The sequence below is a fragment of the Xyrauchen texanus genome, chromosome 20 (assembly GCF_025860055.1).
Source record: "Xyrauchen texanus isolate HMW12.3.18 chromosome 20, RBS_HiC_50CHRs, whole genome shotgun sequence".
In the NCBI taxonomy this organism is placed as follows: Eukaryota; Metazoa; Chordata; class Actinopteri; order Cypriniformes; family Catostomidae; genus Xyrauchen; species Xyrauchen texanus.
The window spans coordinates 15,769,958-15,785,077 of record NC_068295.1 but is presented as its reverse complement, the minus strand read 5'-3'; the positions used below and the strand labels follow the sequence as shown (position 1 = coordinate 15,785,077).

At 38.9% G+C, this 15,120-nt stretch overlaps 1 protein-coding gene across 3 annotated transcripts in view; it reads left to right on the top strand.

The window, feature by feature from the left end:
• LOC127660718 (hypoxia-inducible factor 1-alpha-like) overlaps positions 1–15,120 on the top strand; it is a 28,617-nt gene that overhangs the window by 1,507 nt on the left and 11,990 nt on the right. Inside the window, exons 2-9 of one of the 3 annotated variants that reach the window (XM_052151097.1) lie at positions 6,831–7,021; positions 7,200–7,345; positions 9,694–9,778; positions 9,860–9,972; positions 10,077–10,276; positions 11,070–11,176; positions 11,287–11,434; positions 11,673–11,953. In XM_052151097.1, coding sequence (XP_052007057.1) covers positions 6,831–7,021; positions 7,200–7,345; positions 9,694–9,778; positions 9,860–9,972; positions 10,077–10,276; positions 11,070–11,176; positions 11,287–11,434; positions 11,673–11,953 — 1,271 coding nt within the window. Of the gene's footprint in view, positions 1–6,830; positions 7,038–7,199; positions 7,346–9,562; positions 9,648–9,693; positions 9,779–9,859; positions 9,973–10,076; positions 10,277–11,069; positions 11,177–11,286; positions 11,435–11,672; positions 11,954–15,120 lie in introns of all 3 variants that reach the window. The other 2 variants (XM_052151098.1, XM_052151099.1) reach the window with 2 other exon arrangements.

Sequence of the window (15,120 nt, the reverse complement as noted above, 5' to 3'; positions counted from 1 at the left end):
AATTGGCCATCTAATGGAAGAGATTTTAAATATGGATGTCATTAACAGATCTGTGCAACACACTCTCACAGCGAAATCATCAGGATTCGAACAACTTTTCTAAAATTTTCTAATTCGTATGATATCGAGCAACTGCACTCGTTTGAATTCCTACGACTTCCACTACAGCAAATGATGTTGCTGGACATCGTTTCCATATAATACGTGACAATTACTTGCTTCTGTCACACGCAACAGCTTCCTATCATGTTTACAAACTCTACTGATTGGTTTAGATGGAGTGGTGGTGGCGTACATAACTGTTAATCAGAAGGTCACTGGTTCAATCCCCACGGCCACCACCATTGTGTCCTTGAGCAAGGCACTTAACTCCAGGTTGCTCCAGGAGGATTGTCCCTGTAATAAATGCACTGTAAGTCACTTTAGATAAAAGCGCCTGCCAAATGCATAAATGTAAATGTAAATGTTTAGATAAGCGGTTTGTGTTAGGGCATAATATTAATAAGCATGTCCTTAACACCTCGTGTCCTGAACTCATGCATACTTTCACATTAGACATATGGGAATTTGCTCATGATGAAGTCGTACGAGTTTATGTGAACAACATCGTGCGAGATCATACCAAAAAGCCAACTTGTGTTATAAATGTGTAATAACCACATGATGGTAAGATGTTCTCAAATTTTTGTGATAGCTTTAAAGGATAGGATAATAGCATTAACCAAGATTACACTGAAAAGCCGGTGTGATCTAATGACACACACCTTTCTCTCACACACAATGCAAGCCTACTACAAAACATCTACAGTGAAAAAGAGAGAATATTAAACATAATTTCATGCAGGGGCACCGCAACCATTATAACTGTGATGCTTTACAGCCATTGGTTCATACCAATGGTCAAGGTTGTAAATAGTGGAGATGCACTAGGTAGAAAAAAACTGAAAGAGTGTATTTGCACTGTCCTTACTGAAATATTTAGGCCATAGTAAGAGTGCCTTATGTGTGTGTTATCAATAATTAATCATGTAGTACCCTGCAGGAATCCATTTGTACTGGTCAGAGGGAGAGAAAACAGTGCAGGTGAGTGACAGAAAGCTTATTGGATCATTATTATTAAAACATGCCGAGGGCACAGGTCAACTCACAGAAGGGGCTTTGATCACAATAAAGGCGTCTGTCTGCTCTACACAGTCTGGCTAAGGATTCTGAGATGTCTGGAATTCTAGAACATTATATCAGAATTCTAGAGTGCTACTTCTAGTATCTCTTAGATTTACGGCTGTTTGTCAGATCATACATGCTTAACCGCTGGTGTTTCTTGTGAGAGATGGGTTTAAATTAGTATAAAAGTATCTTTGGAACAATTTTAATTGTTAATAAGTGCTTGTTTGCACAGCTCTTAAGACTGTTTTTTATTTAAGCTATCTTACGTGTGTTCAGATCACTTGTAGTGAGGGTAATAGCCTTTGGGAGATTTTTTTTTTTTGTGATGACTATATTACATGATGGCCTTATTTGGTGTTTTAATGTTCTCTCAACTGGAAGTTGTGATTAGTTAATTGTTTCACAGTGGTACTATTGTGTTCAGGTGATGCACATGGTATATACAAATGGTACATTTTCCATTACAGTTGAGATAACACACAAACCTAAATCAGGGATCTGCATAATGTTGCTATGAAGCACGGCTACTGCTGTAGTCATGGTCATTGTGGTGTGAAGGTTACCTAGATATGCAAATGATGGATGCATATTAGTAATAGACCTTGTAATGGTGTGGACTACTTTGTACAAAACATTGCCTACTACATCTAAAGTAAATAACAAAAGCTTCATAATATATATGCAAATTTGCCTCATTGGCTCAGTGTGTTAGAGGGAATATGGCCTATGGAGTGACAGAAAGCTCATAGTCTCTGTGTGTGTGTGTGATCTTTTTTTTCATCTTCTATAGCTTGGTGCAGTAAAACCTCACTATTCTCATCAGTCTTAAAGTATTTACTGATAATGATCAAACAGGTGGAGTGATTCAGAGAAACAGACAGGAAGCGTGGTGAAACAGCTGGGGGTTTCTATAGCACTCTGCTATATTCATCTCATAGGCTAGCCGGCACCCAGACACTCTATCTGCACTGGATCAGTGAAGTGTGGAGACCTCAAAATGAGCTCTAAGAGGTCAAGTGTGTTTGTCTGTTTTTGTATATGTGAGCTTAACATTCTCTAATATAATCATATAAAGACTCATGAGGGACCATAAGAGAGATAGAGATACAGACAATTAGGGCATTTTCAAAAATATACAGCAAAATCTACCGGTTCATTTACAATTAAAGTTGAAGTGTGTTTCTGCGCTAGTGTGTTTCTGAAGTCCGTAGTGTGTTTCTACCATCACCAAACAGAGTTACAAATATAGTGACTATAATAATAATGTTTTCAAACAAGTTTCTTGAACTGTCCATCCTTTTCAATTAGTTGGCAAAACAGATTGTGTTGTTGAGCCAATGCTACTGTGTTGGACTGGTTAGGATGCTCAAACAAATAGAGCATGTTTTATAGCTCGACAAAGACAAAGCGTTTACACTTTTCTGGGAAGTGAACCTAAAATGTCTTAATTATAATTGTCTCTCAATATTTAGCTGGGATAAAAGAAAGTATTTTATATATAGACCATTTCAAGGGCTATTAGTCAGTTTAAGGATGTGACGTCTTATTTCCAGCTACTTGTCAAACTCATTCAAAACAACAGCAGGAGGCGCTTTATTCACAGTGACTTTAACACGTTTAACGTTAATATTATTGTAATAAAATGTCATTATTAAAATGTTGTTTGGTGGCTGGATGCTACCTGGATGCCTGGGACTAATGGAAATTAAAGTGTTTTGATTTTCGAAAAAGCAACCACAAATGGACGCAAGAAACACTGCAGTATTACATCATTAGCAGACATCTTACCTCTGGTAGGTCAATTCAATTTTTTCCAGCTAATAGTAAGTTTGATAGATAGAGTTCAGCTGGCTAATTAAGTCAGAGTATTTCTTTATGGGCTCTAAATGTGACTGGGTGGCTCCCATTATTAGAATCAAAATCAGAATGAGCTTTATTGGCAAGTATGCTTACACACAAAATAAATTTGTCTTGGTGACAGAAGCTTCCAGTGCACAAATAATACAACAAAAAGAGATAATAAAAAATATAGAATAAGAATATAAAGCAAATAGAAAATATAAGTATATATAGAAATACATAAGACAAAAAAATATATACAGCTCTGGAAAAAATTAAGAGACCACTAAAAATGTTTCTTAAATCAGCATCTCTAGATGTATGGCGGCCATTCCATTCCAGTCTCTGTTGAATTCCTGCTTGAAAATATGAGCCATGAGTGAAAAAATCACCCAAAAGCAATGTGAAAGACTGTGGCAAGTGTGCAAAGACACATGAAAGCTGTGATTGGAAATCAGGGTTATTCCACCAACTATTGATTTCTGTACTCTACCTAAGTTAAAACATTAGTATTGTGTTGTTTATAAATTAATATGAACTTGTTGTCTTCGCATTATTCGAGATCTGAAAACACGGCATCTTTTTTGCTATTTTGAACAGTTGCCAATTCCAGCAAATATTGACAATATTTTTATTTGGAATTTGGGAGAAATATTGTCAGTATTTTATAGAATAAAACAAAAATATTAATTTTACTCTAACACTTGCCTATAAATAGTGAATCCAGAGAAACTGAGCATTTGGAGTCTCTTTCCAGAGCTTTATGTATACGTACAAATGCAAATCTGTTATATACAGTTCAAGGGAATGTAATGGCAGAAGAGGTAGGAAATAGACTAAGCTGTGTATTGCACATAATTATTGCTCAATGGGACAGTTTGACGGTTCATGAGATGGATAGATGGTGGAGTGGTGGTGGCGTAGTGGGCTAAAGCGCTGAGCTGTTAATCAAAAGGTCACTGGTTTGATCCCCACAGCCACCACCATTGTGTCCTTGAGCAAGGCACTTAACTCCAGGTTGCTCTTGGGGGATTGTCCCTGTGATAAGGGCTCTGTAAGTCGCTTTGGATAAAAGCGTCTGCTAAATGCATAAATGTAAATGTAAATGGATAGCCTGAGGAAAATATCTGTTCTTGTGCCTGACAGTTCTGGTGCTCAGAGCTCTAAAGTGTCAGATGTCTGATTTCGTAGCTGAACCAAACCAGAGTTATTGAAGTGCAGAGGACAGACTCAATGACTACTGAGTAGAACTGTATCAGCAGTGCCTGTAGCAGGTTAAAGTTCCTCAACTGGTGAAGAAAGTACAACCTCTACTGGGCCTTTTTCACAATGGAGTCTATGTGGGTCTCCCACTTCAGGCCCTGTGATATGGTAGAGCCCAGGCACCTGAATGAATCCACGGTGCTTTTCGTAACGATGAGCGGGGTCAATGTTGGGGTGTTTGTTTTTGTACATTATGAATAAAGCCTTAACTTGTCTGCATGTCACGTGCTTGCAGCATCAATAGCTTCACTGATTATAACAGGAGTGATCCAGTATTTTCGACCTTGCCGCTAAGTAAATAATTGTGAGCATCTAAACTACGATACCCTTTCATCGACTCTCTCATGTAGATGTGCTCAGTATCAACAACATGTCTGTATGTCCCTTCATGTAAATGTTTGATGTTTTTGAGAAAATTGAGTCTTATGAAAAGGATCCAGTTATGACACCTCAATGTTTATTTTCAGATTTTACACATATCTTATTTGTTCTGTTTTAGCTAGACTCTAAAAGTATGCACTAGTCATTTTATTTTGACAGTTCTGGGTAATAAAAATGCAGCTACCGGAAATGCTTCAGGGTCAGACATGCGCAGTAGCATTCTAATTCCTTTGTTATTGTTGACGTCCTTGAAATGGTCTATATAGGATATAGTATAGTACACATACAGTATATATATATATATATATATATATATATATATATATATATATATATATATATATATGTAAGGTTGACTGCTTTGGCACTATAAAAGCAGGTCTATCATGATTCCATTCTTGAATCCTGAAAGAGACATAGAGAGAGAGGAAGTATAAATTAAGGAGTTGATTAAACTCTGTTGACATCTCTGGCAGAACCTTAACTAGTCTTGTCCATGGATGTTTTATGAGCACTGGCTTTTCCATCTTCACCCTGAGAACAGCTCAGCAAACATGATGATGTCAGTAACTGTACAGAGGGATCTTTGTATTAAAGTGGTTTTACCTGCTGTGTGTCCAGTAAGTCTCTGTAAATAAGGTGACTGTCTTCAGTGTAGGAGTAACTTAATGATTCAGCTGTAGCCAGTGCGCCCCCTCTGACCCTACACAACACAATACTACACAGTACAACTCCACATAACACAACATTACAAAACAATATACAGCACCACCAATTAGGGATGATCTGTTATAATGGATTGTTATGGAGGGCAAAATGTCACTCCATCAGTTACTCACAGGTAGTCAACATTAGTGATGGGCAGATCGATCCTAAAGTAATGATTATTCCGATACTGATGTTGTTTAAAAAAAATATCAATCCTCACACAAAAATATTGACCAAAAAAATAAAAATACAAATTAAAAGATGGTTTTACTACAGCAATATTGCAGTAGTAACCATGGTTAATTGTGTGGTAACTATGGTTGAACTAAATCCCATGGTTAAAATATAGTTATTGTAGTGAAACCATGGTTAATGTTTGTAAGGTAAACAAAACAAAAGTCTAATAATTTTCTTATTAGAAAGTTTAGGCTCACAAATGATAAAACGAAAAAAATAAAATAATTACTTGAATTATGACTAAAAATTATATTTTGAAATGACCCATTTTATCCAAAGAAATCGCAAAAATTATAGAAGTATCAGTATTGGTATCGACGATATTGGACTTGAAAGAAAATAAGTGGTATCACCCATCTTAGTCAACATCACTGCTGTAATCTAGTTAATCAATTTGTTAGTCTTCACAGCTAAAGGGAGGGTGAAATCAATGAATAATAAATAACTGCTGGTGTGCAAAAAGTGATAATTAGGGCTTCATTCCTATATTGTGATTCTTGGACCATCACATGATCCATCTGTCTTTCTCATAAATATTGTAACATGACCTCTCTAATGCCATTGCTGCCCTTTTGTTAATTTTTTGTTAATTATTTTTCTTTTTTTTTTTTTCTGTCTTTGGCGGATTTAACCTGAATAAACCTGGCAAAAGTGTCTGGGCACAACAGAATATTAACAAGAGTAGATTTGTGGCAAGATTATCTGTTTTAGCAGCACTGAGTTTGTGAGATTATTGCCCTACCTAAATCTCACAGATATGAAATGGTCTGCACTTATATAGCACCTTTATTTTAACCTTAGCAGTTACCAAAGCGCTTTACACTTTGTCCCATTCACACACACACTCACAAACCAATGACGGCTGAGCTTCCATTCAAGGCACTAGCCTGCCATTGGGAGCAACTTGGGATTCAGTGTCTTGCCCAAGGACACTTCGGCATGTGGAGTCAGGTGGGCCGGGAATCGAACCTGATTAGTGATTAGTGGCCGACCCGCTCTACCACCGGAGTCATTGCCGCTCCCAAACTTGGCTTCTTCATACTTCGTCTAGTATTTGCAGCTGGTGTGTATGCTGTGGAACTGCAGCCATTTCTACACACATGACTGTATATTACTCAATCAGGATCGTAAACATATAATGTGTTTGGCTGTGCAGCACACTGGTTTGTATGTGTCTGTGCTGAAGGCATTTAAAACGCATGGCCCTGATGGTGGTTTGTCTTTGTTTGTGGCAGGGTCAGTTCGGAGCGAAGAAAGGAGAAATCTCGGGATGCTGCACGCTGTCGAAGAGGAAAAGAGTCAGAGGTGTTCTATGAGCTGGCCAAAGAACTGCCCTTCCCACTCAGTGTCACCTCTAACCTGGACAAAGCATCGGTTGTTAGACTCACTCTCAGTTACCTGCGTCTGCGTAAACTACTGGACACAGGTGAGAGATGGCACAGGTGAGAGATAGTGGACAAATGCCAGATGAGTAAGAAAGAAAGTTCTGTTGTGTATTTGAGCTGTGTGTGGATAAGTGTGCCAATTATCTGTTTTTATATTCTTAGTGAATTTATTAAGAGCAGTTTCAATCAATTGTTTTATGTATATGTTTGTCTCTGTAGCTGTACTGGGTGTGGAGACCGAATTGGAATCTCAATGGAACAGTTCAATTCTGAAAGCTCTGGATGGGTTTCTCATGGTTCTGTCTGCTGATGGTGATATGGTCTACCTGTCAGAGAATGTCAGCAAGTGTCTGGGCCTTCCTCAGGTGATAACATTTTGATTAAAGGCTATTTCGGACATAACATGCACATGTTACCCACTTTTTCAAAAGTCTGTCACTCTGCCCCTGGCAGCGGCCCTGACCGCCTCAGGCAGTCGGTTAGGAGCCCCTTCTCCCCTTGTGGTCGGCCGCCGTTTCTCCGCTTCCAGGCGGCCGGGCTCCTCCGTCCCCCGGTAGATGGCTGTGGCTGCTCCATTGGGGTGGATGGTAGCGGCAAGAACTACACTACGGCGTATCCCTCCTCCTTCCCGTGTTTTGGCACCAGTGTTAAGGGAACAATGGAAAGGAGGAGGCGAGAACTGGCTTGACAATATAAATAATAGTTTAATGAAGAAATAAACCAATTGACACAAACACACACATATGATGGTCAGCTGCCAGTAAGCGATCTCTCTCTCTGTCGCACCACTGTCCGCAGTCGGCCTTTATACCTCTCGGAGGCTTTATTAGCCTGATAAGGGACCGGGTGTGTAAAATCACGACCCGGCCCCGCCCTCCACCCTGTTACAATGTCACACTGACCTTTTTGTGCTTAGCTACCATCTCTGTTTGTGTTTCTCAATAGGATGAAATTGCAGACAAGGAAACCTGTTTATTTGTCATTGCAGGTTGATTTGCTGGTAGAACTACTTCAATTCTAAATTGTCTTTCGGCATATCAGCTTGCAAAGTATCTGGTTGCCGTAACAATAACTTTTTGCACTTGCTGCCACTCCCTGTCTTCAATGAAAGAAGCTTTAAGTAAGCAAGCTAAGCTGCAGAAATGCTAAAATGAAAATGTGTTTTTCAATGACTGGCAGAAAGAGGCTAACACATTTCCATTCACAACACATGAAAATGCTTCTTTTCTTTTTCTTACAGAGTACATGAACTTAAATATTTTATGTGGAATTATATTTGATAGTTTTATGTTTTAGTGTTCTGAATATTTTGTGTCAAATGTGATGGATCTGCATTTCTACATCATGAGCCATTTTTTACTCTGTCTGTGAGCTTGCTTGCGTGAATAATCCAATGTTATATCCAGTGTTGGGTAAGTTATTAATTACTTAGTTAATTAATTACTAACTACTAATTACATCTTCTACAGTCTAATTAGTTTACTGTACAAATTACACTGTCTGGAAAGTAATTGCATTACTTATTACTAATTACTTTCTAAAACCCTTATCAACCTCAACCAGATGAAAAATATAAGGATAGAAATGAAATAGTTATTTGAATTATTTTTTAAATAAATCACATAAACTCAAATAAATTATTCATGAACTGGCCAAAGAATTTAAGGGGGATGCATTTAATTAGAAAACATACATTTTAATATTAGACATTACATTTCAATTTTAAATTTACTAGTAATGTTCTATAGTCTGTACACTATTTAACACAATTATATCACAAGTAACTGTAATTAAATAACTAAAAAATTAAGAGTAATCACATACTTTACTTTTTCAATGAAAAAGTAATTACAGTAAATAATTACTTAGTAATTCATTAAACCCAACACTGGTTATATCGTAGATGTCCAGACCAAAATATGTGGCCCAGCAGGAAAAGCATGCTGAAACAAATCATCTTTCTAATTTTGATTGAGCTTCTAGTCCACTCAGATTCCGAAAAATGTGATGAAACAATGGAACACCCATTTTCAGCATGAAATGAAAATGTCTAGATTGAATATGGCCGTATCTGAGGGATACAATGCATTAGAGCGCCACCTACATTTCATGTATATTGTGATGGATGGTGCTGCCATCTAGTGGAATAAAATAAGACTTTGGTGGAAGATAAAGTGAACAGAACCAGAATTACATGCTTAGTCTTTTTTCAATTTGGGGGTTTTTCTGAAAAATGTGAATTTGTTTTGGCAATTAGTTCACAGTATGTGTAAATGTTGAGCTTTTTGCAAGAGGCAGCCCAAAGATACCCCAGAGTTGAGGAGGTTCAAATATCTGGTCACCCTATCCAACACATTTCATACGTTAATCAGAGCTATACGTTAATCGGGGCTATGTAAGATGTAGAAGAGTCAAAATGTGAGAGATAAATACAAACAATCAGACCTTTTTCTTTTAATTACAGACCAGCTTCCTTGACTTAGTTTCAGTCACTAGCTATGAATGTTTAGCCAGGCCAAAGAAATGTGAATAATGACATGAATTATGTGAGTGTCTGTATTAAATTGTTTCATCCTGTGTAGATCGACCTAACTGGACATAGTGTGTTTGAGATTACTCATCCATGTGACAGAGAACAGCTCAGAGAAATGCTGGCACACAAGACAGGTAATGTTATGTGAGTGTCTGTATTAAATTGCTTCATCCTGTGTAGATCGACCTAACTGGACACAGTGTGTTTGAGTTTACTCATCCATGTGACAATGAGGAGCTCAGAGAAATGCTGGCACACAAGACAGGTAATACTCTCTCTCACACATATACACATATACACATAATCAAACAATCACTCCACCACCCCCCCCCCCCCACCCCCACAGGTGCGTCTAAGAAAGCAAAGGAACAGCACACAGACAGACGTTTTCTGTTGAGGATGAAATGCACCTTGACCAGCAGAGGGCGCACTGTCAACATCAAATCAGCCTCCTGGAAGGTACCACCCCTCACTCATTCAGTCATGGGGGCAAATGTTACTTTGAAAGCATTTGCTGTGAATCTGTATCCATATATATCCCTATCAGCCTATCTCTCTGACAGGTGTTGCACTGTTCGGGCCATATCCACATAGCAGATGGCTTTCAGAAGGGTGAATGCGAGGAAAAAAGTGGGTGTTCGACATACCTGGTGCTGATCTGTGAGTCTATTCCCCACCCGGCAAATATTGAGGCGCCTCTGGATTCTAGAACGTTCCTCAGTCGCCACACTTTGGATATGCGCTTCACCTATTGCGATGAGAGGTAAAATCCCAGTGCACCTGCACAATAACACCTGTCCTGTTGAGAACATGATTTAATGCTTTAGTCCAAGCAACATGATAAAGCAACAAGAGATAACCGCTTTCTCTTCCACGTATATTTGGAATTTATGTCCTAACCAAGAACAACAAGTGGTAAGTGGCACAAAGATTTGTCAGTTGCTACACTCTGGGTAGCCCCACCTATAGTGAAATCTCATTGGTCCAGAATCTCATTGCACACATCTATATATTAAACATCAAATATGTTCCGATTGGTTGTAATTGTGTCATGTTGTGCAGCAGTTTTGCGTTAGAATGACATTGCGCCTGGTTAGTAAAAGAAAAAAAATACATTAATCATGTTATCATACTTGAGGCCATTACAGATAAACAGACATTTTGGCCTTCTTTAAAATGTGTGACAAAAGTTGACTTGTTTGGTAATGAATATGCAGTTGTTTTTTCACTTAAAGAATAATTTAAGTGAATATAGTGATGCATACTCATTCACTTCCATGCACTGACAATTTCCTTCCTTGTAGTAGAAAGAAGTATCTGCTTTGGTACAGCGAGGGTCATTGAACGAATTAGTGAATGAATCTTTTGGAGGGACAGGAGTTTTTCTTGTCAACAGATTTAAAGAATTGAGTCACTGGGAAGAGTCACAGTCACTAACGCTAGACTTGTCAGTTTAGAAACTTTGTTGATCTAGTTTTATGTACCATCTAGTGGTGACTGGTAAAGGTTGCAGTGTCACAGAGCAGGAGGTAACTTGTGTGTATTTGTGTTTGCAGGATCACAGATTTGTTGGGCTTTCATCCAGTGGATCTGATGCAGCATTCTGTGTATGAATACTATCACGCCTTGGATTCTGACCATTTGACCAAAACACACCACAACCGTAAGACCATATAAACAGACACATGTTATACCTCCTGAAGAATGCTGTTTATTTATGTAAATCTAAATATAGATATAAAAAAACTTTAGTTTATGTGTCTTTCTTGCCAGTGTTTGTGAAGGGACAGGTATGTACAGGACAGTACCGTCTGCTGGCTAAAGCAGGAGGCTTTGTTTGGGCAGAAACTCAGGCCACTGTGATCTATAACAGTAAAAACTCCCAGCCACAGTGTGTGGTCTGTGTCAACAACATCCTCTGGTGAGACATTGCATATGTGTTTATATGTGAGTTGACTTGTATACATCCAAGTGCACACTACAAGATTGAAGCTTGCCACCCTTTAATTTGATTTAAGTCTGTGACTATTCCGTGACAAAACTCCCAGAACATAACGCATTCCCTTCACAGATGGTCTTTTACTTCTTTTTCCCATTTTGTCCAAAATCATTTGCATTCCCTTCCTTCATGTTGTTTGTTCATACTTTTTACTCTGCAGTGATATAGAACAGCCCAAACAAATCCTGTCGCTCCAACAGACCAATGGTACAAAAATAAAACAGGAAGGGGAAGATGAGACAGAAATGGTAAAAGAAGACAAGAAAGAGTCAGGATTCAAGAGTCAAGACTTGAGAAAAGAGGCGGATGCGAAGGAAGAGGAGTGTGTGGGAGAAGAGCTTTTACCTGCAGTGCTACATGACAATCTAAAGGGGGAGCCAGAGACACTTACAGACCCAGCAGTAGGACACACCGTCATTACACTGGATATCAACAGCACAGGTCTGTACATCACACAGACTAATGTAAACCAAATCTCTTAGTTGCATTGACATTGGACCATCAGTTCTGGAAGTTTCAGGGTCATGTACACCACTGTTTCCAAACTTTTTTATTGCCATTTGTACCCCGACAACACCATCAGTAAGGCTCAAGTGGCTCAATCCCCTTAATGGACACAAAAACAAAGACTAAACATTATTTAACTTTATCATTAATATGGATGAATATTCATCAATCAGTATTGGGTTGATCTATTGACATTCTTATTAGGGTTGAGCAGGGTCGTAGCAAGGTATTCTGGGGCCCCTTTCCTATTAAAAATACAGTGTAGAATTTGTAGTGGGGCCCTTCTGGACCCGTGGGTCCCTAGAATCATTTCCACATTTTACCCCACCTAAAAATATGGGTTCCAGTGAGGCATTTACAATGGAAGTAAATGGGGCCAATACGAAAATGTTAAAATAATCACTGTTTCAATAGTATAGCCACTAGACATAAACAATATGTGCGTTAAAATTATTTTTACCAAGATTTTCTGTGTAAAATTATAGCCAATTTTAAAACTTCATAGCCATGACTATGTAATGTCAACAAACCCTCAAACCCTAAAATTACTGTAAAAATTATGATTTAAACAACTTAACTGCTCAAATAATACTCAAAGAGTTTTAACAGAAGAATTAATGTAAGTGCTTTTATAAAATTATAATCTTCACATTTCAGCCTTTAAACCCTCCAAAAATTTTCCCCATTCACTTCCATTGTAAGTGCCTCACTGTAACTTCCATTAAGCTTAACTTTTACTGAACCCAGAAGATTTCATTAAGTTATAATTTCCATTTTGCTAACACACATATATAAGCAATTTCAAGACATCATATGGAATACATGGGAGTTTTTTATATATTGTTACTTGTTATTTGTATATATGCATAATTTGTACTGTTTACAAGTATTTAAATTGATCAGACATTGCTTAGAACAAGCGCTAAATCGGCACTGTCTCTTTAAGATTAATGGCAGTTTCTCACAGGAGTGTTGTTTTGGTTGAGTGCAGTCACACAGCCTCTTTAGTGCATCCGTGATATGTGTGATTAGAATTAGAATTAGTAAGATATTATTCTATGACAAATGGATTGTGTGGATCCCGTCTTTGGGCACATTACCGGTACATGGAATGAGTCAAACCAAACGTTTACTCATAAAACACAGTATTTAACTCTGCATTGATTGAGAGATCGATCTTGTGATTTTAAGAATCGATATCGTGATTGCTCAGATGGGGATCACAATTAATCAGAAAATCTATATTTTTACCCATCACTAATCCCTAATATTTTTAATTTAAGACATCATTTTGTTTTATTGGTTCAACAAAGCAAAATCAAATTTGTTTTTGTGTGCTTGAAACCTGCTTACCTTGGCTATATTCGAAAAAGAATACTAGAGTACTGTTTACTGCATACTGTGAGGTATACACTTTAAACTGCCTACTATTCTTTTAGAGTATGGAATATGCAATGCTAAACATTTTAAAAAGTAGAATACTAGATTGTTGTCATATGACCTACAGTTTTTAATTAAGCAAGATATCATGTTCCTGATATCATGTTGAAACTAAATATTGTTATTTTGCATTTGAATACAAATTTGGGTAATTTTTTTATATATGCATACAGAAAATGTATATATAGTACAGTATACATGCTGAAAACTGCAGAAAGTATGGTATATGAGTAGTACATGATTGTGGTGATGGGGCGTAGCCTAGCGCTGGTTTGTGAATGGGGGCGAGGCCAGGACGAATGAAAGGAAAGGACTCACAATTTCCACAATTTGTAATTTCCCTAACAGCTGATCTGTGTTTCAGTGAGTGGCATTATATAAAGGGAGACAGGAAGCCCAGAGAGAAAAGCTGATCCTGAGTGTGGGTGTGCCCTGTTTGGCGGAGAAACAGCAAGGATTTATGTTTGGATGAAAATCCCTGCCCTCGTTTATGTTTTGCTGAAAAGCGTATTTTCTTTTGTCTGAATAAAGTCTGTATTTGAGACTGAGAACGCCGTCTCCCATTTTCTCTTGTATGTATTAATTAGGGAAGTGTTGCAGTGGTGTTGAAACCCAGGATTTTTGAGGTAGGTACGCCTTCAAGGAGTCCTCGCCCTTCATCGATCTCATCAAAACTCTTGCCAGCATCCACCAAAACCACCATCAGACACTGCCCGAGCTGCGTCAAGAGCAGGGGCAGCGCTTCCAGGCCTTCCTGCATGCTCAAGTGGATGATCTACAGGTGTTGCAGAGTTTGATAACCCAGGCAGAATCTCCCGGTGCGACCGCACACCAAGTCCCACTTCACGTTCACGATGAGACCAGAAGACATCCCGGATGCCTTCGTGGAGTTGTTTGAGCAGGCGGCGGAAGCATCGGGGTGGACAGAAACCCAGTGGCTGGTCTGGCTGTTGCCGCTGCTGTCTTGAGAAGCCTAGCTGGCCGCACAACAACTCCCCATTACCAACCTCCTGGGGTAATAGGTCCTGAAGAAAGCCATCTTGCAATGGGTCGGTCGGAGTCTGAAACAACACTGACAGCGCTTTCACTTGCTGCCATTTGCATTCGCCCTGCAGCTCCGTGATGCCTGTTGCTGGTGGCTGATGGCAGAGGAGTGTGACACAGACGAAGTGATAGATCTCATGGGCCCTTAGCCACAGCTTCCCCCGCCCTTAGGGGATTCCCTGCAGGGGATTTCCCTCTGGAGCAGATGCGATACGAGACCCTTAGGCAGGCTTTTGACCAAGTGAAAGTGATTGACGGTTAACGCCTCCAGCCAGATATGGCACTCTCATACCCGTATTTTTGAATTATGATGCAGGATGCTCAGACAAAGGAAGAAACAACCCATTTGCTGATACCGAAGAGCCGTCGGGAAATGTTATTCCAGACGGCTCATCACAATCTGATGGCGGTTCACTTAAGGCAAGAAAAAAACACTAATCCACCTAATGGCCCATTTCTATTGGCCAGGCATTCGCAGGGATGTTAGCAAATGATTTGCGGCATGCCGTGAATGTCAGCTGGTGAATCCTCCGACAACCGCAAATGCGCCATTGTGTCCCCTTCCATTGATCGTGGTCCCATCCGAAAGAATTGGCATGGACCTCATTGGACCATTA